The sequence below is a fragment of the Ostrinia nubilalis genome, chromosome 20, assembly GCF_963855985.1.
Source record: "Ostrinia nubilalis chromosome 20, ilOstNubi1.1, whole genome shotgun sequence".
In the NCBI taxonomy this organism is placed as follows: domain Eukaryota; kingdom Metazoa; phylum Arthropoda; class Insecta; order Lepidoptera; family Crambidae; genus Ostrinia; species Ostrinia nubilalis.
Window position 1 is genome coordinate 1974495 of NC_087107.1, and position 17222 is coordinate 1991716.

The 17222-nt window shown below is 38.0% G+C and overlaps 1 protein-coding gene across 1 annotated transcript in view; it reads right to left on the reverse strand.

The window, feature by feature from the left end:
- Positions 1–3081: 3081 nt before the first annotated feature.
- The window catches only part of LOC135081447 (tachykinins-like), an 84537-nt gene continuing 70396 nt past the window's right edge, over positions 3082–17222 (reverse strand). Inside the window, exons 2-3 of the mRNA XM_063976138.1 lie at positions 5162–5929; positions 3082–3921 (exon numbers count right to left, since the gene is read on the reverse strand). Of these exons, the coding sequence (XP_063832208.1) occupies positions 3890–3921; positions 5162–5918 (789 nt within the window). The 5' untranslated portion in view covers positions 5919–5929 and the 3' untranslated portion in view covers positions 3082–3889. The remainder of the gene's footprint in view (positions 3922–5161; positions 5930–17222) is intronic.

Genomic DNA, 17222 nt, shown 5'->3' on the forward strand with positions numbered 1-17222 from the left:
TGATATGCATTTAATGCCTCCCACTCCTACTACACTTATGAACACTAAGTTGTCTTGTTTCTATCTTTTTTCTGTTCATTTTTACGCAGTTGGGTTTTTGACCGAGGGGCTGAAGGCTCTTCAGAAGCTGTTCAATTCCGTCATCCTCGAAGGAAAAACGCCTACGGTATGGCACAGAAGTGTGGTGACACTCTTCTTCAAAAAAGGCGACAAAACCTTGTTGAAGAATTATAGACCCATCTCACTTCCGAGCCATGTCTACAAGCTGTTTTCGAGAGTCATTACGAATCGTCTCGCTCGTAAGCTCGATGACTTCCAGCCTCTCAATCTCTCAATCGCTTTAGTACACCACATACATACGCCACGGCAGATTATACAGAAGACCGAGGAGTATAGTCAGTCACTTTGCCTGGCGTTTGTGGACTATGAGAAAGCTTCGATCGAGACCTGGGCAGTACCTACTACAGTTTCTCCAACGGTGTCAAATTGACTACCTATATCGATACATCGACATGTTGAAAGGCTTGTACGAAAACGCCACAATGTCGTTCCGTCTCCAGGATCAAGACTCGAAACCAGTTGCAGCAGCAGACAGGGGGAACTGAAAACTCCGAAACTGTTTCTGGACTGGAACGGATTCGGCATAAATATCAACGGTGAGTAAATAACCCACCTTCGATTCGCAAACGATATCATAGCCATGGCTGAGACCGTGGAAGATCTAGGCACAATGCACAATGGCCTGAGTCGAGCCTCTCAACAAGGGGGTCTTAAAATGAAACATGGACAAGACAAAATCATGTCAAATGTCCGTGTTGCACCCACTCCTCTAAAGGTTGGATACTCTACACTCGGCAGTTGTTGACACTTATATATACCTAGTACAAACAGTCCAGTTAGGCTACACTATAACGTGTCACGCGGACCGTCCAGTGCGGATCCGCTTCACACAGCCGATTTGTAAACTTCGAGGAAGCGTTTTAGAGTAATGCGGTCCGCAGGAATCGCTCGCTCCCTATCAGTTCATACAGATTGGCTGTGCGGAGCGATCCGCACTGACGGTCTGCGTGACACTAAAACCAGCCTTAGGTAGGTCTAACTTCGAGGAAGAGGTCAATCGTCGAATCCAACTCGGCTGGCAACGTTCAGGAAGCTTCGTGATATTCTCACGTCTGAAATATCGCACTGTCTCAAGACAAAAGTCTTTGATAACTTATGGATCTGAGACGTGGTCGCTTACTGTGGGCCTCATAAGAAGACTCAAGGTCAAAGGCGATGGAGCGTGCTATGCTCGTAGTGATTGAACCAGAAATGACGTGATCCGCAGGAGAACCAAAGTGACTGACATAGTCCGCAGAATCGCTAAAATCAAGTGGCTGTGGATGGAGCTCGTAGCTTGCAAAGCTGATGGCCGCTGGGGCAGAAAAATTCTTGAGTGGCGACCACGAGCTGGAAGACGTAATGTGCTGCAGACCCCCACTAGGTCGACCGACGATCTGGTGAAGGTTGTAGGAGGTGCCTGGATGCGGGCGGCGCAGGACCGGTTGTTGTGGAAATCCTTGGGGGAAGACCTTTGTCCAGCAGTGGACGTCATTCGGCTAAAACGAACGATGATTGAAAAAAAAAACCTAACTGCGTAAAAATGAACAGAAAAAGATAGAAACAAGACAACTTGTTCACAAATGCAGACGTAGGCATCATCAGTGACTAAATGTTTTGTTGGTGATGTGTATTTGATGCCTCCAACTGCATTTGTGAACACTAAGTTGTCTTGTTTCTATCTCTTCTCTTCGTTTTGTTAATGAATACTCGAATGCAACCTCTACTTACATCAGGTTTCAATGTTAAAATTGTCAAGTTACAATAATATTACTGTCGTGTTTATTCTTAAATGTACCTTACAACATACATGACATTCCATACTGTGAAATTTCAACATTGTAAGGTACAGTCAAGCTCGTTTTTTTAATGTAAGGGACATGCTATCTTTTAAACTACCCATTTTTCGAAAATTTGGCGTTTATATTATGAAAGAACAGAAAATTCTAAGAAACTTTGCCATAGAAACTATTTAAATCGTAACATCACATAAAAAGATATTGAGGTATAAAGAAAAAAAAAATCGTTTTTTGGCTCTCCTGAAAAGTCGTGTTTTGTCCCTTACAGTAATTGATATTTCCACTATCGACATGCTTTGGTTTCTAGATACCTACTCTTCGAAAGTGGTCTTCCAGTGACGACCCACTTTCAGCCTAGTCCACGTGCCAAGTCGCCGGATTGTATTTTTTTCTTCCGGCAACTGGGCCCACCTTCAATGTTTTTATTAAAAAATTAAACACTAAAACAAAAAAACTGCTTTAAGATGGGCCCAGTTGCCGAAAGATAAAAAACATTTAAAAATTCGTGACGTGACTTGGCCTGTGGACCAAGTTAAAAGTTAGCCAAGTCACTGGAAGACTCCGAAAGCGTATACGATGTTCGGAGTTCTTGTCAGGCAAGTTAGTTTAGTTAATTGTCAAAAGTTTAAACACATTATATTTATTAGTATATTCTGTGCCACAATTAATTGTATTTGTTATCACGACGAATTTAACCAAGATGCTAGTCAACATACTACATAGTAGGTACTATATGACTATATCAATGACTTTTTTATTTGAAAGACTTCAATTCATGACAAAATTCTGTACTAGCTTTACTAGCTTTAGATTTCGTAGAAGTAGTTCGTAGTACCTATAAAGCTTCGTAGTAAGCTTCGGTAGCTTCGATGTGTAGTTTCCATAAAGGTTCGTACCTTCTGAGTGCGATTAATGAAATAGTCGTGCAAAAAATTCGGAGACATTTTTGTACTTTATTTAGTTAGGTACTAACTAAGCTAAGTATGTTTGTATTACGAGTTGACTCACCACAATAGTAGAGCGTCGGCGGGTTTCGAACCCGCGTTCCTCGGATTTCGAATCGGGTAGTCCGTCCCCTTTCCCGCTCGGCTACCGTGGCTTATGGGAATGGGTAATGTTACTTTTCAAAGTGTATAATTCAGTGTATTTGTTAACTACAACATTCTTAAGTAAAACAAGTTAATATTGGCAACTGCGTTTATTATTATTTCCACTTTATGTTACACTGTTACATTTTGCCAGCCTTAACAAAATGCAAAGATTTCCAAGTTAAATACAATAAGATATTATTTATTTATTCTAAAATTAAAAGTAAGACATCGATATTACGTTTAGGTATAGTTAAAGTTTGTTGATTTGCGACTTATTATATTGATCAAAATTTAAAAATAAGTTTACTTACAATTGAAATATTTTGCTCCGAACTATCTACTGATCATTAACATTTACATAATTATATGCTAGCCTTCAACAATGAGAAAAACTTTATTAACACCAATTAGAGATTGTATTTAGAAAAATCTATAAAATAGTCTATATTTAAAACAATTTTATATCATTCAATAGAAAATAAATTACTTTACATGGATTAACTATTCGATTATATTTTTAACTAATCGACTCTACCACTTAGCGTTTTTCATAACCTCTCATACAATCAACATAAATTACTCGTAACTGAATATTTAAAAATATCTACTTAAGTAATTTTGTAATTTGACTAAAAGCAAAAGATCAAACCGAAAAAAAAACAAATAAACATAAAGCAACCTTAATTTAAATTAAACATAACATCTACTTAAAAGAAAAGAAAAACTGAAAAATCTAGAAAAGGTTTGACGAAAAACGCTCCGTGACGTCATCACAACATGGACACTGACTAGAATGTTTCTTCTCCCGAACGCTAGAATAAGCCTTTCTTAGAACGGCGAGGGCTGCTTACATAGGATATGTTATACAATGAAGTCTTGAAGGTGCGTGGCCGAAGACACTTAGTTTGGAATTTCCATCTCGAGGCTCGATTCTGAAAGAAAAGAGGAATCGATTTAGTACTTGATTCTAAAACGGTGAACTATGCCTACGAATAGGTAGGTAGGCTAGGTATACTTTTATTCCATGGAAAACATGTCGATTAATTGCAAAAGGAATAATTTCGTACCTAAAGGAATTAGGCATATTAACATACTTTTGCTTGTGGCGTGTAAGTGGGTGGTCGTTTACGTTAAAACATCCAAAAAAATATTTAGTTAGGTACCTAACCATAAAAAATAAGTCTATTAATTAATTAATGACTTAACTTCATTAGCAGATCAAAACATCAAAACTGTCTAAACATAACTTTTAAAAAAAATAAAACCGACTTCAAATGCGTGAACACAAAAAAAAACTAAAAATTAAAAATATTGCGTATAAAAAAGTTCATCCCCAATTTTCCACCCTTGGGGGTGAAATATTTTCTTCAAATTCGCATGAAACCACCCTTTTGATAATACCTATTCAACAAAAAAATAATCGTTCAAATTGATTTATTATAATCGGCGGAGATATTGCGTATAAAAAAGTTCATCCCCAATTTTCCACCCATGGGGGTTGTTTTTTCTATTATTAAATTTAAATGGGACCACCCTTGAGGTATTACCTATACGCCGAAAAAAGATTTGTTCAAATCGGTTCATAATTGGCGGAGTTATCGCGTAACAAACATAGAAAAAAAAAAAACGGGTCGAATTGAGAACCTCCTCCTTTTTTGAAGTCGGTTGAAAACTAGGTCCGGACATTTTTAGCTTTAGTTACTAAACTCTTGATGTTAAAAAAAACTGACGTAAAAACGCAAAAAATATGCCCGAATTTCCGATACGAGATACTCAGTGAACCCCAAACTTTTCAAACGTTACGAAGTTGACTACCCTCCCAAAACATCCTTTAAAAGATAAAGTTTACTTGAGTAAATGTTTGCACAGGAACGAAAAGTTAATGCGTATAAAAAACACCTGTTTTTGAGCCGATATCTAATAGATAGTCGAAACAAACTGCTCCCCAAAAAACGACCAAAAAGTTTGTTTTGATTTTGTTACGCAAATTTCGGCGATTCTTTTGCAAAAGTTTGTCAAAGGGTCTACTTTAATGACATCAGTTTGATAAATTATAAAATCAATGTTACAGCTGAAACTATATCTCCTTTTTCTAGAGAATCTGGTTAAGTTATATACGAATATTAACTTAAATATATCTCTAAAACAACGTAATTAAAGCAAATTCCTTACCGTCAGTCCATTTCTTGCCGCGCATGCCGACGAAACCCATTTGGGCCTTTCTCTTCGGCCACGGTCCGTTGGGGCTGAGCAAAAACCTGATCTCCTGGGGGCCACTGTTCTTCAGGTCCTTTTTGCCGCGGACGCCGATGAATTTACCCCTGAAGCTCAAATCGTACGGACGCTTATTCTGAATAGACTTCTTTCCACGGACTCCGAAAAACTGGTGAATATTCGCAGCGCGCTTGTCCACTTCGTTTGAAATCCTTTCGTTGGAGAATTCCGCGTTAATGTCCGGGACGTCAGTAGCCGATTCGAGGGAGTTCGAGCGTTCGACTTTCTGTAAATATTCGTTTAAAATCTCGTTCAGAATCGGGAACTCATCTCCACCACTGAAGCTTTTCACGTCCTCGTTCGAAGCGAAGTCGATTTGCCCTATCAGAGAGCCGGCTCCTCTTTTGGGGACATAGTCGTAATTTCCGTAGTACGTTTCGGGGAGGTAGAGTTCTTTCTTGCCTCTCATTCCGACGAAGCCCATGGGTGCTCTCTTCTCTTCTGGTTCTTCAAGGAGGTCGAATATGCTCTTTTTTCCTTTGACTCCGACGAAGAACTGTGGTTTTCGTTTGTAGAACTGTTCTGTGGGCTCGTCATACTTCTTGCCGCGCATGCCCACGAAGCCTTGAGGCACGCGTTTCTCCATCTCTTGTGCGGAGATCACGTAGACCAGCTGGATGGTGATGAACAGGAAACATGTCCTTGGTGTGACCATTTTGATGGGATCTGAAATAGAAGAAAAGTTTTGCTTTAGCAATGGCTCTACTTGCAGAAATAGGAAGGGTTAAAAACTACTTGTTTTTCTAAACTATGTTCATAAATGAACAATCACCGTTTTAACACTGTGGCTTGAAGTCAGTTACTTCTAATGTTAATTCATAAGTATTTCACTTTAATTTGTCACAATACCATACTACACTTAACTTATAATTTAATTTTGTTCAAAACAAGGTCGTAAATAATGGTTGTGGAAGGGAATAGAAAACCTAAAATTACCATCGTGCTTATATTTAACAGCTAAATGGAATGCTGACAGATTAATAGCATGTTGTTTATTTAAATGGTCACTAATTATAGACTTACGAGTAAATACGACTTGACGTTTTATCCTTTTTCTGATTTCCCAATTTTCAAATTTCGTCGGATGATTTTAATACTTTTTTGACTATGTATAATCTAAATTAGTAAAAGATTCCACCTTAGTCGAATACAATGCTCACACTAGTCGGAAGAACTGAAGATACGAAGCTGTTTGTTTCATCATCCTATACTAATAATAAATATTTACATCAACACTTATTGTAGATGTGGCTTGATGATTACCTAATAGCTAGTAACATTTCCTATGTGACTGCATCATTCATAAGTAAACATAATTTCTCATAAAACGCTTAGGCCCAGAACAGACGGTGAAACGCAACTGCAATGAAACTGCAACTGCTAGTTACTTTTGAGTTGCATCTAGTTTCTGCCATAGCGTCCGTTGAGAGACCACACATGACGCGAACAGTTTGAAACTTTCAGTTTCAGTTTCATTCATAAGATCTTTATCTTAAAGGCCGGCAACGCACCTGTAACGCCCCTGGGTCTGCGGGTGTCTATGGGCGACGGTAATCACTTACCATCAGGTGATCCGTCTGCTCGTTTGCCTATCACATAAAAAAAAAAAAAAAAAAAAAATAAGAATCATCAGAAAGTTGCAGTTTCGTTGCAGTTGCGTTTCACCGTCTGTTCTGGGCCTTAGAGTGAGCAATGAATCTTCTATTTGTTTAACTAGCCAGTCCCCGGGTTGTCTAGTAGAGATCGCTTCCTGGTGGTAAGACCGCCTAATAATGTGCTGCTTCAATTTTATATTTATTTCATTTGTCAGTTTTGTCAGTGGTAGTAGAACTCTCCTCAAAAATATACGTACGCTTATTAAAGAGTTAAAACTTCTTATGACACTTATTATCTTTCGTCACGGGTGTTGTGTGCGAAGGATGGAAATACTAGCTTTTATTAGGTGAGAAAGAGACGGCGCATTTGCTAATGAGCTCGTCACAAGAAGTCTGGAGGATGTGGAGGCTTTGCTAATGGCAAGCCTTAGGCATTCAACTCGGAAGTTTTGTGATGCTCTGACAATCGACTGGCGGTTGTGTCAAAATTATGACGCGAGGTTTTACCTTTAGAACTTTTTGTGTATCGACGCAATAGCAATAGCAACGTGAAAAAATACAATACAGTAGAATCCGTTTAGTACGACGTCGCTTATAACGACCGACCTCTTTTAGCGACGCATATTTTTTATTTGGTTAGTTGATTTGTTGAGAAATAACGTAAAAAATGACTTTTTTATTACGACGTCATATCATCGGTCCCTTGAGCGTCCTTATAATCGGATTCTACTACAATTATATACAAAATGTAGAGTAGAGCTTGCTGTTTGTGCTGTTTTTTTTTTTAGCTTGAATATCCCTAAGCAGTAGTAGAGTTAATGCAAAAAGATTTAAGTTACTGAAGCGTGTTCGTTCGTTTGTCCACTGCTGGACAAAGGCCTCCCCCAAGGTTTTCCTGAATCGTGTAAAACTGTTAATTAAATACCATACTTTCGGATTTGAATCCCCCATCGGCTAATTTAGTAACAAGTAAGATAGGCTTCAAAGTAAGTATTGTTTCCCTTAGGAAATAATATCGGGAAGTCTAATAAGACTGTGTGGTTATCGATCTTATTATAACATAATTAGAGAAAAACAGTAGTTCCGGAAAACTAGTACGTGCTATTCATCGTAATTCGCATCCAACTTTAATAAGTTTATTATTTTATCCTACAGTATGTTAAGGTCTACGAAGTTCGCAGAAAATATAAATAAGTAGGCTACGTGATTATTAGTTGACCGATAGTTGGGCCCGATTTTAATTTGTATGAAGAATCGGCCAAATCAAATCGGTGTAATGTGCGCACTTCCATACATGCCCATACTGATCAAATACCCGACAAAACTACCGGCCGACGAAAAATCGATAGTCAGGCTTAATCAAAATGTGTAATATCCATCTGTCAAATCCTAATGCTGCCAAGCTGTCAAACAGTCCGCAAACGAGTGGGTTGCGTTGTAATTACGCGGTTACGGACCGTTTTCGGTGCGACCGCGGGTTTTCAGAATGCATGTAATGGGCCCAAATGAAAGGCTGTCACCTGCTTCATATTCGCCCACGCAGTTACGGCGATTCACGTATTTGCAGTGTGTGCCTACGCATTTAGGAGCTACAAGTATATGGTGTGTGCTACACTAATAGTACATACTAATGTACGAATAAAGACGACAAGGTGGTGGGGTTGACAACACATTCAGAAATTTTCATTCAGTTTCACACATGAATCTTTATTAATTAAAAGTGAGCTGAATCTAAATGGTAGGAAAATAAATAATAATCCAATCATTCCAATTTAAGGAAGATGAAATCAGGACTAATATAAAATTTTGAGACACCACTTATCTACTTTTATACCAATAATCATTTGGTTTTAAAACTAAATATTTTAATTTCGTCGCACACGACTACCCAACGACCCCATAAGTCATGGTAATCCAGCCGAAACTAATCAAACATAGATAAAACTTTTAACAACTGCCGATTGTGGAACACCCTCCGATTGACCGCCGATTAATTTTAGTTTCAACTGGTTTTTGCTGATCTCCGCCGGTTATGAGAATCGTCATTTCTCAAAATGCTATTATCAACGTAATAAGTAACTTACAAATTGAGAAACTTCATGAGGACAAAAACCTTCCATACAAAGAGGACATAAATCCTTCTATCAAGGGCTCTGTCAAGATTATAATAAAATTGTTCATTAAATGAAAAAGAGTCATGCTCACAATCATGGACGTTTACAGTAGATTTACGTAAAATATACGTATGTATCATCATAATTATCATCGGGTTAGTTAGTTTCTACTGTAGGAGAACGGCTCTCTAATTACCAGATGTATGGAGGATTTGGCAACTCTGGTCAGAAGCGTTGAGGAGGCCTGATGTTCGATTGACATTCACATGAGAAGAGGTGGGGATGGTCCAGTTTTGTTCTGCTGGACCCACGTGATCAACTGAAATGCGTTTTAATTACGTAACCAGCTTCTTACCGAGGATAAAGCAATTCTGATCATCCCGACCACCACGTAATAACCTGTGACAGCGGCACTAATAACCCCCAATTAGGCTGTTATGTCCAGAAGCGGGCGCGAGCGTTTTAGCGGCATCCATTAGGGCGGGCGGCGACTAGGGCGGGCGCCGATATATTGCATTCCGATGCACGTCGGGCCATCGAGTTGTATCGAATTTGCTGTGATAGCTCGTGTATTTTCAGCGAATATGAACTTACGTGTGGTAAAATTAAAAGCCAAATCTTCAATTTATCAACCGACTTCAAAAAAAAAAAGGAGGAGGTTCTCAATTCGACCCGTATGTTTTTTCTCTAGAAAATTTGAGTGGATTTTAAAAATAAGTTGATGGAAGTTTAGAACTTTTGAGCGAATATATCTGAAGTAATTTTATGTTTGTTTTCAGAATATTACCTAAGTAATGTATAGGTAATAGAAGACGATATTATTGTAGTATCAGAAGTTCTAAACACAAATATTTAGTGGTAAACAAAACTATCATTACTTAAAAACATAGTCGTGTAGAGTTGGAATTTGACGATTTTGTCCTTAATATTGTACAAATACAAACAATTATTATACATAAAAATATTAAGTATTTAATATTATTTCCACACCATACGATTGATTTACTCACCCACGTAGTGATTCCCCACAATGTTGTTATAAAAGCATTTCTTCACATTGTTATTTTTATCTTTGTGTGATATTTGAACATTCGGAATTATCTTAAGAAACCCTTGAGAGCGATAGCAGTTCTATTATGTTAGACAATGGAATAACATTTGTTGGTTTCTTTACATTCTGGAGGATTCCCTCGTGTTTCTTTTCTGAAAATTTTACGGGAAAGTTAAAAAGTGATTTTATAAGGCATTTCATACGTGTTATTTTTTATTTTCTGTGAAAGGTTCTTTTGTATGTAAACAAAAGATATTGTTTTAAAAGTAGGTCAAGCATTTAGACTTTGTACGTACCTTAATTTATGACTACTCGTAGGTATGTAGGAATATCTGTGAAGATTTTATACTATATTGTTAAATTAACTTCCATTTTAAACTTTACATTTTAAAGAGATGGTCGTGCTCCTGCATTAGAAACTAAATGATCTCATGATGATACAACACTTCAAGAATTTAATTTAAACAGAACAGCATAACATCTTCATTTGACTAGATACTTACAATAAACATTCACATGTTTTAATCTAATATCAGAGCTCAAGAGCCTCGTCCAACACCAAAAAAGCCGTGACCCCGGGACTAAGTTTGTACACTATTTTGTGACTGCCACATAAATTAAACTAACATAGTTATTGTTATTATATTAGGGGACATTCCTACGTTTTTCATTACGAGAGACCGTGTGCTGAATATGTTGTCCCCACAAGTGGGATGTAATCAGTAAACCCACACTAAACGAGTAGCAGACGAGGCGAAGAAAATGGGCAAGACTTGGAGCGAGATCAAACGCGATGGAGGGCTGTTGTGGACGCCCTTTGCCCCATCTAGGTGACATAGGACCTTAAGTAAATTAAGTCAAACGAAACTATGATCGATTTCGGATTAAAACCATCTATGTGATTACGTTACCAACAATGTACTCCACTATGAAATTGAACCAAGGGCACACCAAGGGTTAGACTATTTCTTAAACTAAAAATAATATGGCATTGTTATCCAGGTTTACGCATGAAAGTCAAATTCTAGCCTATTTGAGCTACCTAACTAGCGGAAACATACTGAAAATTAAGTTGCAAAATTTGACCAAAAAAATCATAGCACTCCAAGCAAACAAAAGCTTACAGTAAAATAATAAAACTTAACTGAGAAACTGAAAAATGTCTCTCTCATGCGCACTTTTCTAAACTTTATCGTGCATTCCTCAATAAAGGTTCGGTCAAACCAACGCGATCACATGCGATCAGCCGGCGTGCAGCAATGGTCGCTATCGCTGCACGCAGGCTGATCGCGTGTGATCGCGTTGGTTTGGCTGAACCGTAAGTCTTCAAATGAACCTACTACATTTACTTTGAGTGTGTCGACTCTCGGCGAGCACATTTGGTTTATACGAATTCATATGGCGAGGGTTAATTGATAAACTGCCGCAAAAGTTGCCCGTTGGATGGTAACTTATGTCTATACTCGGTAACTCAGTAGATTTGGTGGGTTCATTCCATTTCATATTAACTAACCCTCAGCGAGAAATACCATGTGTGAACTTGTGTGTAACAACTTAAATTAAAATTAAATTTCAAGGCAACGCCTCTGGCCTCTTTAAGTACTGTAAGATATTACTGATCCATACACAAATACAATGCACCTTATTAAAAGAGCATTTTTAATGAGTCTTTTAAAACTCGGGTCGACCAACCCTACCTACTGCCCCGGATTATAAATAGCATGCCATCCGAGTTTGTGAAAGAAATCACTGAAAAATATTAAATATAAGCTTAAGGACTATTTCCTTAAGCTAAGGTAACAATATTAAAATAATTTATTAGTATTATGTAATTGTATATGAATGTAATACTGTGAACTCGTTAGTTTTATATCAAATCCTATTGGTTTTTAAAGCTATCTAGGGCCCAGAACAGACGGTGAAACGCAACTGCAACGAAACTGCAACTGCTAGTTACTTTTGAGTTGCATCTAAGTTTCTGCCATAGCGTCCGTTGAGACACTTGACGCGACCAGTTTGAAACTTTCAGTTTCAGTTTCATTCATCAGAATCATCACAAAGTTGCAGTTTCGTTGCAGTTGCGTTTCACCGTCTGTTCTGTGCCTAAATGTAATTGTCCCAATGTAACTGTCTTTTTAGTTGATTAATAAATTAAAAAAAATATTTGAAGAATTAAAATAATATTTCAAAGAGAGAATTTACAATATATTAACCGCAAGATACATCTCCAGTAAGTACCTACACTCGTACCTCTAGAAAATCAAAGGCCTCGGCAAATAACACTGTCATTCTCAGTACTTTTTCTTGTGTAATTTAAAACTCCGATTAAACTGGTCGGGGCAAAATAACGACTTGTATCTTTCCACATGACGATTCCGCGAAAGCAAATAACAATGGATCAATTGTGTAAACAATATATTTTAAAAATCATTCATGAGTCTAACGATATTGACAGCGTTCGTTATTTACGCCTCACACTTCAATATCAAAACAAAGGATAATTTGAATTTTTTCATCTCCAAAAATATCTTTAAAATGAGGTAATTGGTCCTCAATAGTTCTTTTTATTTGTTTAAATTGAAATTGTTAAAATTAATGAAATTTTCAATATCTACGAACGAAAATTAAAGTTACCGTCTGTCAAATTATCTGCATGTGGTTCACGTTCTTTAACATCAATTGGGATAACAGATTATTTTTACAAAAACACTTCATTTTTTTATGTGCTGGATTAGACAATTTAGTTTGGAGTTGGCAGGTATTTAATATGATATATTTAGTAAAGGAAACTGTTAATTCCTTTTCACGGAAAAACGGTTTTTCTAATTTTTTTCTACATTGAGTAAACAAAGGCAATAAAAGAACAAAAGGCTACACTAACGAGCATAAAACGCGCGCCCTTCAGGTGTTACGTTGAATGATTACACGATTATTTCTATTGTCTTTTATTTTTACGACACAAAACATTTTATGTTAGGCTAGTACGAGTAACTTTCTGACCACTAACAACTACATTGTAGTACGATTTACAATATAAACATTGTTATATACCTAAACATAATATTCAACATGCTTCGGTGGAAAATTGCTTCTCGACCATAGCATGAGTAACACTGACAGCAGAAGTCACAAATCTACCTAATTCATTTTGATCAATATTGAAATTAATTTTCGGCACACTTGAAAATTCATTAATCAAGCCAATATTCTTCAAGATTTCCTAAGCTTCCTAAAAATTATTTTACACTTGCCTTCGCAGTTTGTAATCTTAATGAAAACTTAATTCCAAATTACCTGGCTCTTTTATTATGTACGGCTCAGCTTATCCCTTCTGTCGTCACGTTTCCGCGCTTTGCCTTGAATTTTAAAGTTTAAATTACTAACAACGCAAAAAAACATTTACAACATCACCATCATCCGTTTCAGTACAGGAACACGTATGACCCTCTCTAATTTACTAGAGACACCTAGATGCGGGCATCACAGGACCGGTCATTGTGAAAATCCTTAGGGGCGGCCTTTGTCCAGCAGTGGATGGCACTAAGTTGATACGAAATGAAGGATATAGCTATACACATGATATAACGTCTATTTATTTGGTACTATTACGCAATATTTTTAGATTTAGATTGGAAACACATTTCGGGAACGGTTTCTATTGTTAAAATGTAGCAATTTTCCCAGTCGGAATAACATTATAGAAGACCCATTTATACATTTACTACAATATTTCTATTAACATTAGGAATGTTATTATGTTGCTTCTTTTATTGCCTATTTTAAGCATAATAGACATTTCTGGAAGTATTTATTACGTAATAGGACTTTTTGAGAGAAAATTGATATGATATACTTATTCATTGTGTAAATTCTACACCAGTGCGAAGCCGGAAAGTATGATATTATGTTATTAAGTATGAATACTCGTACGTAACACAAGAACATCATTTTTGAAATATTTTACCTACACAATGTATTCCGATAATAAACCAAATAATGTCTAACAGTCACTTGTGAGTCTTGACAATAAACCACAGTTTTTTGTAACGAAAACTGTATAACGTACCTACTCTCTACAATGTTCATTTCCAATGAAGTACAAATACGTTCCTGTTTGCACGGGCAGCAGCGCTCTCTGAAAAACATCAATCTTTTAAACTGTGATCTCCAACCCGCCTGCCAAGCGTGGGGATTATGGCAAAACCTGGCCAGGAGGCTCATAGTCCAGCAGTGGACTGTAAAGGGCTGTTGATGATAATGATGTTCCTATTTGAGGATCTTAGAAGGCCAGGGTTTACGCACTAGAACCTGACGGTGTCTCCTTGAGTCTATTGAGGGAACTACAAGTTAGTTTTCTGTAACGAGACCACGTTCATCCTTGAAACCGTTTACTCTTTTCTGCTCTTAAGTAAGGCCCTTTGCCCACGGCGACTTTTTGTAGCGATGCAGTAACGATTCTGTCGCGCGTTCGCATCGATACAGAAGCAACGCTGTCGCTAGCTGTGTGCCCTCGCCCATATACTTAAACATGATTCAGTCGTGATGCAAACGCGATACTGGCGATACTGTCGCGCTTCTGTCGCAATAAAAACATAATTCAACGGCACAAAATACCTACGATTGCTACAGTTGTCGTGCCCCCCCTCCCATCATTCTCTCCCCGATGATGTCGTCAGCAAAATCGGTCGCGCGTTTGCATCGATTCGCGAGTCGAGTCGCGCTGTACCGCGTTAGAAGCGCGTTGGCATCACTTCTGTAGCGCGTTGTAAATGCGACTAAGGCACGTTATTAGCGGTGCTGAGTGATGATGCGTGTTTCGTTAACGAGCGACAGTATCACTAAAGCCTGGTCCGTGAGCATGTAGAATTTTGTCCAATGACCCCAAGCTACCCATACATCGCTCGCGCGTAATTAAGTTGCTGTCGCGCTCGCACACTCACTGCGGCCGCCCGTCGCACAGTCGCGACAGCAATATAATTACGTGCGAGCGATAAGGATGGGTAGCTTGGGGTCATTGGACAAAATTCTACGTGCTCACAGACCAGGATTTACAAAAAGTCACCGTGGGCGAGGGGCCTGAAAGTCTGTTTCATTACTCACAAAACACTCCCAATATCATTATTGCCAAAGTTGTGTTCATTAATTTTGAACATTGTAAAAACTCGCATCACGCTCTTTTGAGAGGTGCCGAGTGTTTGGAGAATTTGTTGGAAAAGTTTCTTTTGTGCATTATCTTGCAAATGGAGCGTGTGGCTACAAGACAGCTAAGTCTTGTTCAAATTTTCTTTTTGCCCACGACACGTGTAATGAAAAGGAGTAGGTAAATGATTAAAGGTTATTTAGAAACTCGTTAATTTCATCAAGGAACTCGCTGCCTGCTGCTGTCTTTCCTGAACACTATAATCCGGGCCTTTTCAAGGCGAGAGTGAATAGGCACTTACAGGGTAGATATGTACCATCCTAGACTGCATCTCACTTAACATCAGGTCCGATTGCGGTCGAATACCTGCCGTGTCTTGCATAAAAAAAATCATCATCATCATCATCATCATTTCAGCCACAGGACATCCACCAAAAAACAGGACGTCACCCAATGACTTCCACATCGCACGGTTGGTAGCGGCCTGCATCCAGCGCCTTCTTGCTACCTTTATCAGGTCGTCGGTCCTCCTTGTGGGTGGACGATCCACGCTGCGTTTTCAGGTACGTAGCCTCCACTCCAGAACTTTGCTGCCCCATCGGCCACGTTTCACGTTAATTTAGAGCCACTAATTTGTCAAACCCGCGACTTAGGCTGGGTTGCACCATCTTACTTTGACTTTGACAAACGTCAAACCTCTGTCAAATTCCATACAAAATGCACCGGTTATCGTCATAGTTACCGTTAAAGTTAGGTGGTGCAACTCAGCCTTAATGTCCAGGGCGCAGGACTAGAAAGGTAAGGTAGATAAGTATCTACTTTTAAATAGTTTCATCATTATCAGTTGATATAATGTCCACTGCAGGAATCCGACCCCTTTGGCTCCCCACGCTGACCAGACGGCTTAAGTACCTCAAAATAAAACTATTCCCAATACAACTATATTTCTTTGTGTTTTCCAAACAACAGATAGTCACAGCTAATCTTTAATTATAAAACCAATTCCTATTATAAATTTTCATCCAACAAAGTCCAGGATTCCGAAAACATTTCGGCAATGAACCGAGTTTTTACAAAACAAATAGCCGCCCAATCAAACTGGAAAAACAATAAATCTGTGTACAGTAGTACATAAGCTCACATGTATTCTGACGCTGTTAGCGACACTGAATATTCATTTATTTTTGTGATATTATGCTAATATTCGCCCGATCTATGAATAGCAAATGTAATATTTTTGTAAGTGACTAATTTTATCGGGTACTTAGGTATATCGGTCCTATCAATACGTAAGTATGTCCATCAAATTAATCATGTTAAAAATTATCTACAAATATAAAAATGAATCGCAAAATGTAAAGGCATAACTCAACAACGCCTGGATCAATTTTACCAATTCTTTTTTTTTAATGTTCATTGAAGTCCAATGATGGTTTTTACGGCGAGAATAATTTCCGGGAAACCCGTAAAAAAACTCGAAACTTCACCCCTAAGGGGGTAAAACGGGGTCCACGCGTCGCGGGCGGCCGCTAGTTATCAATAAAATTCAAAATACAAAATACTTGTAACTGGCCACATGCAATAATGTGACCAGTTACAAGTACAAATGACACATGCATAAAAAAAAACTCATAAAACTCATTTATTTTTGCAAATAGGCTTTTCAAAAGCACTTTTACACGTCCCTGTATTAACCCTACCACTGATTCGGGACAATAAATGGGCCAGTGCTGAGAAGAAGCAGCGCAAAGAAACTCAGTCAGCTTAGTCAGTCAGAATAGATCAGATTAATACTGACAAGCAGCTTATAAAAGGCGGGAGTGCTACGGTACTACGACGCTACACTGGACCACAAAGAAAAAGGATCGGTTAGCAGTCTTCAACATCTTCAAAAGTACCTGACCTAGCTTTAAGAAATAGAGACTAAATTAATTCAGGCTTTTTGTTTTTAATAAATGTAAAATAAATAGAAAATACCTAAGTAATTTTCAGTGTGCTTTGTTACGTTACAAAGACTATTTAATTAGGTACGATTAATTAATTAATTGTGTAGCTATTT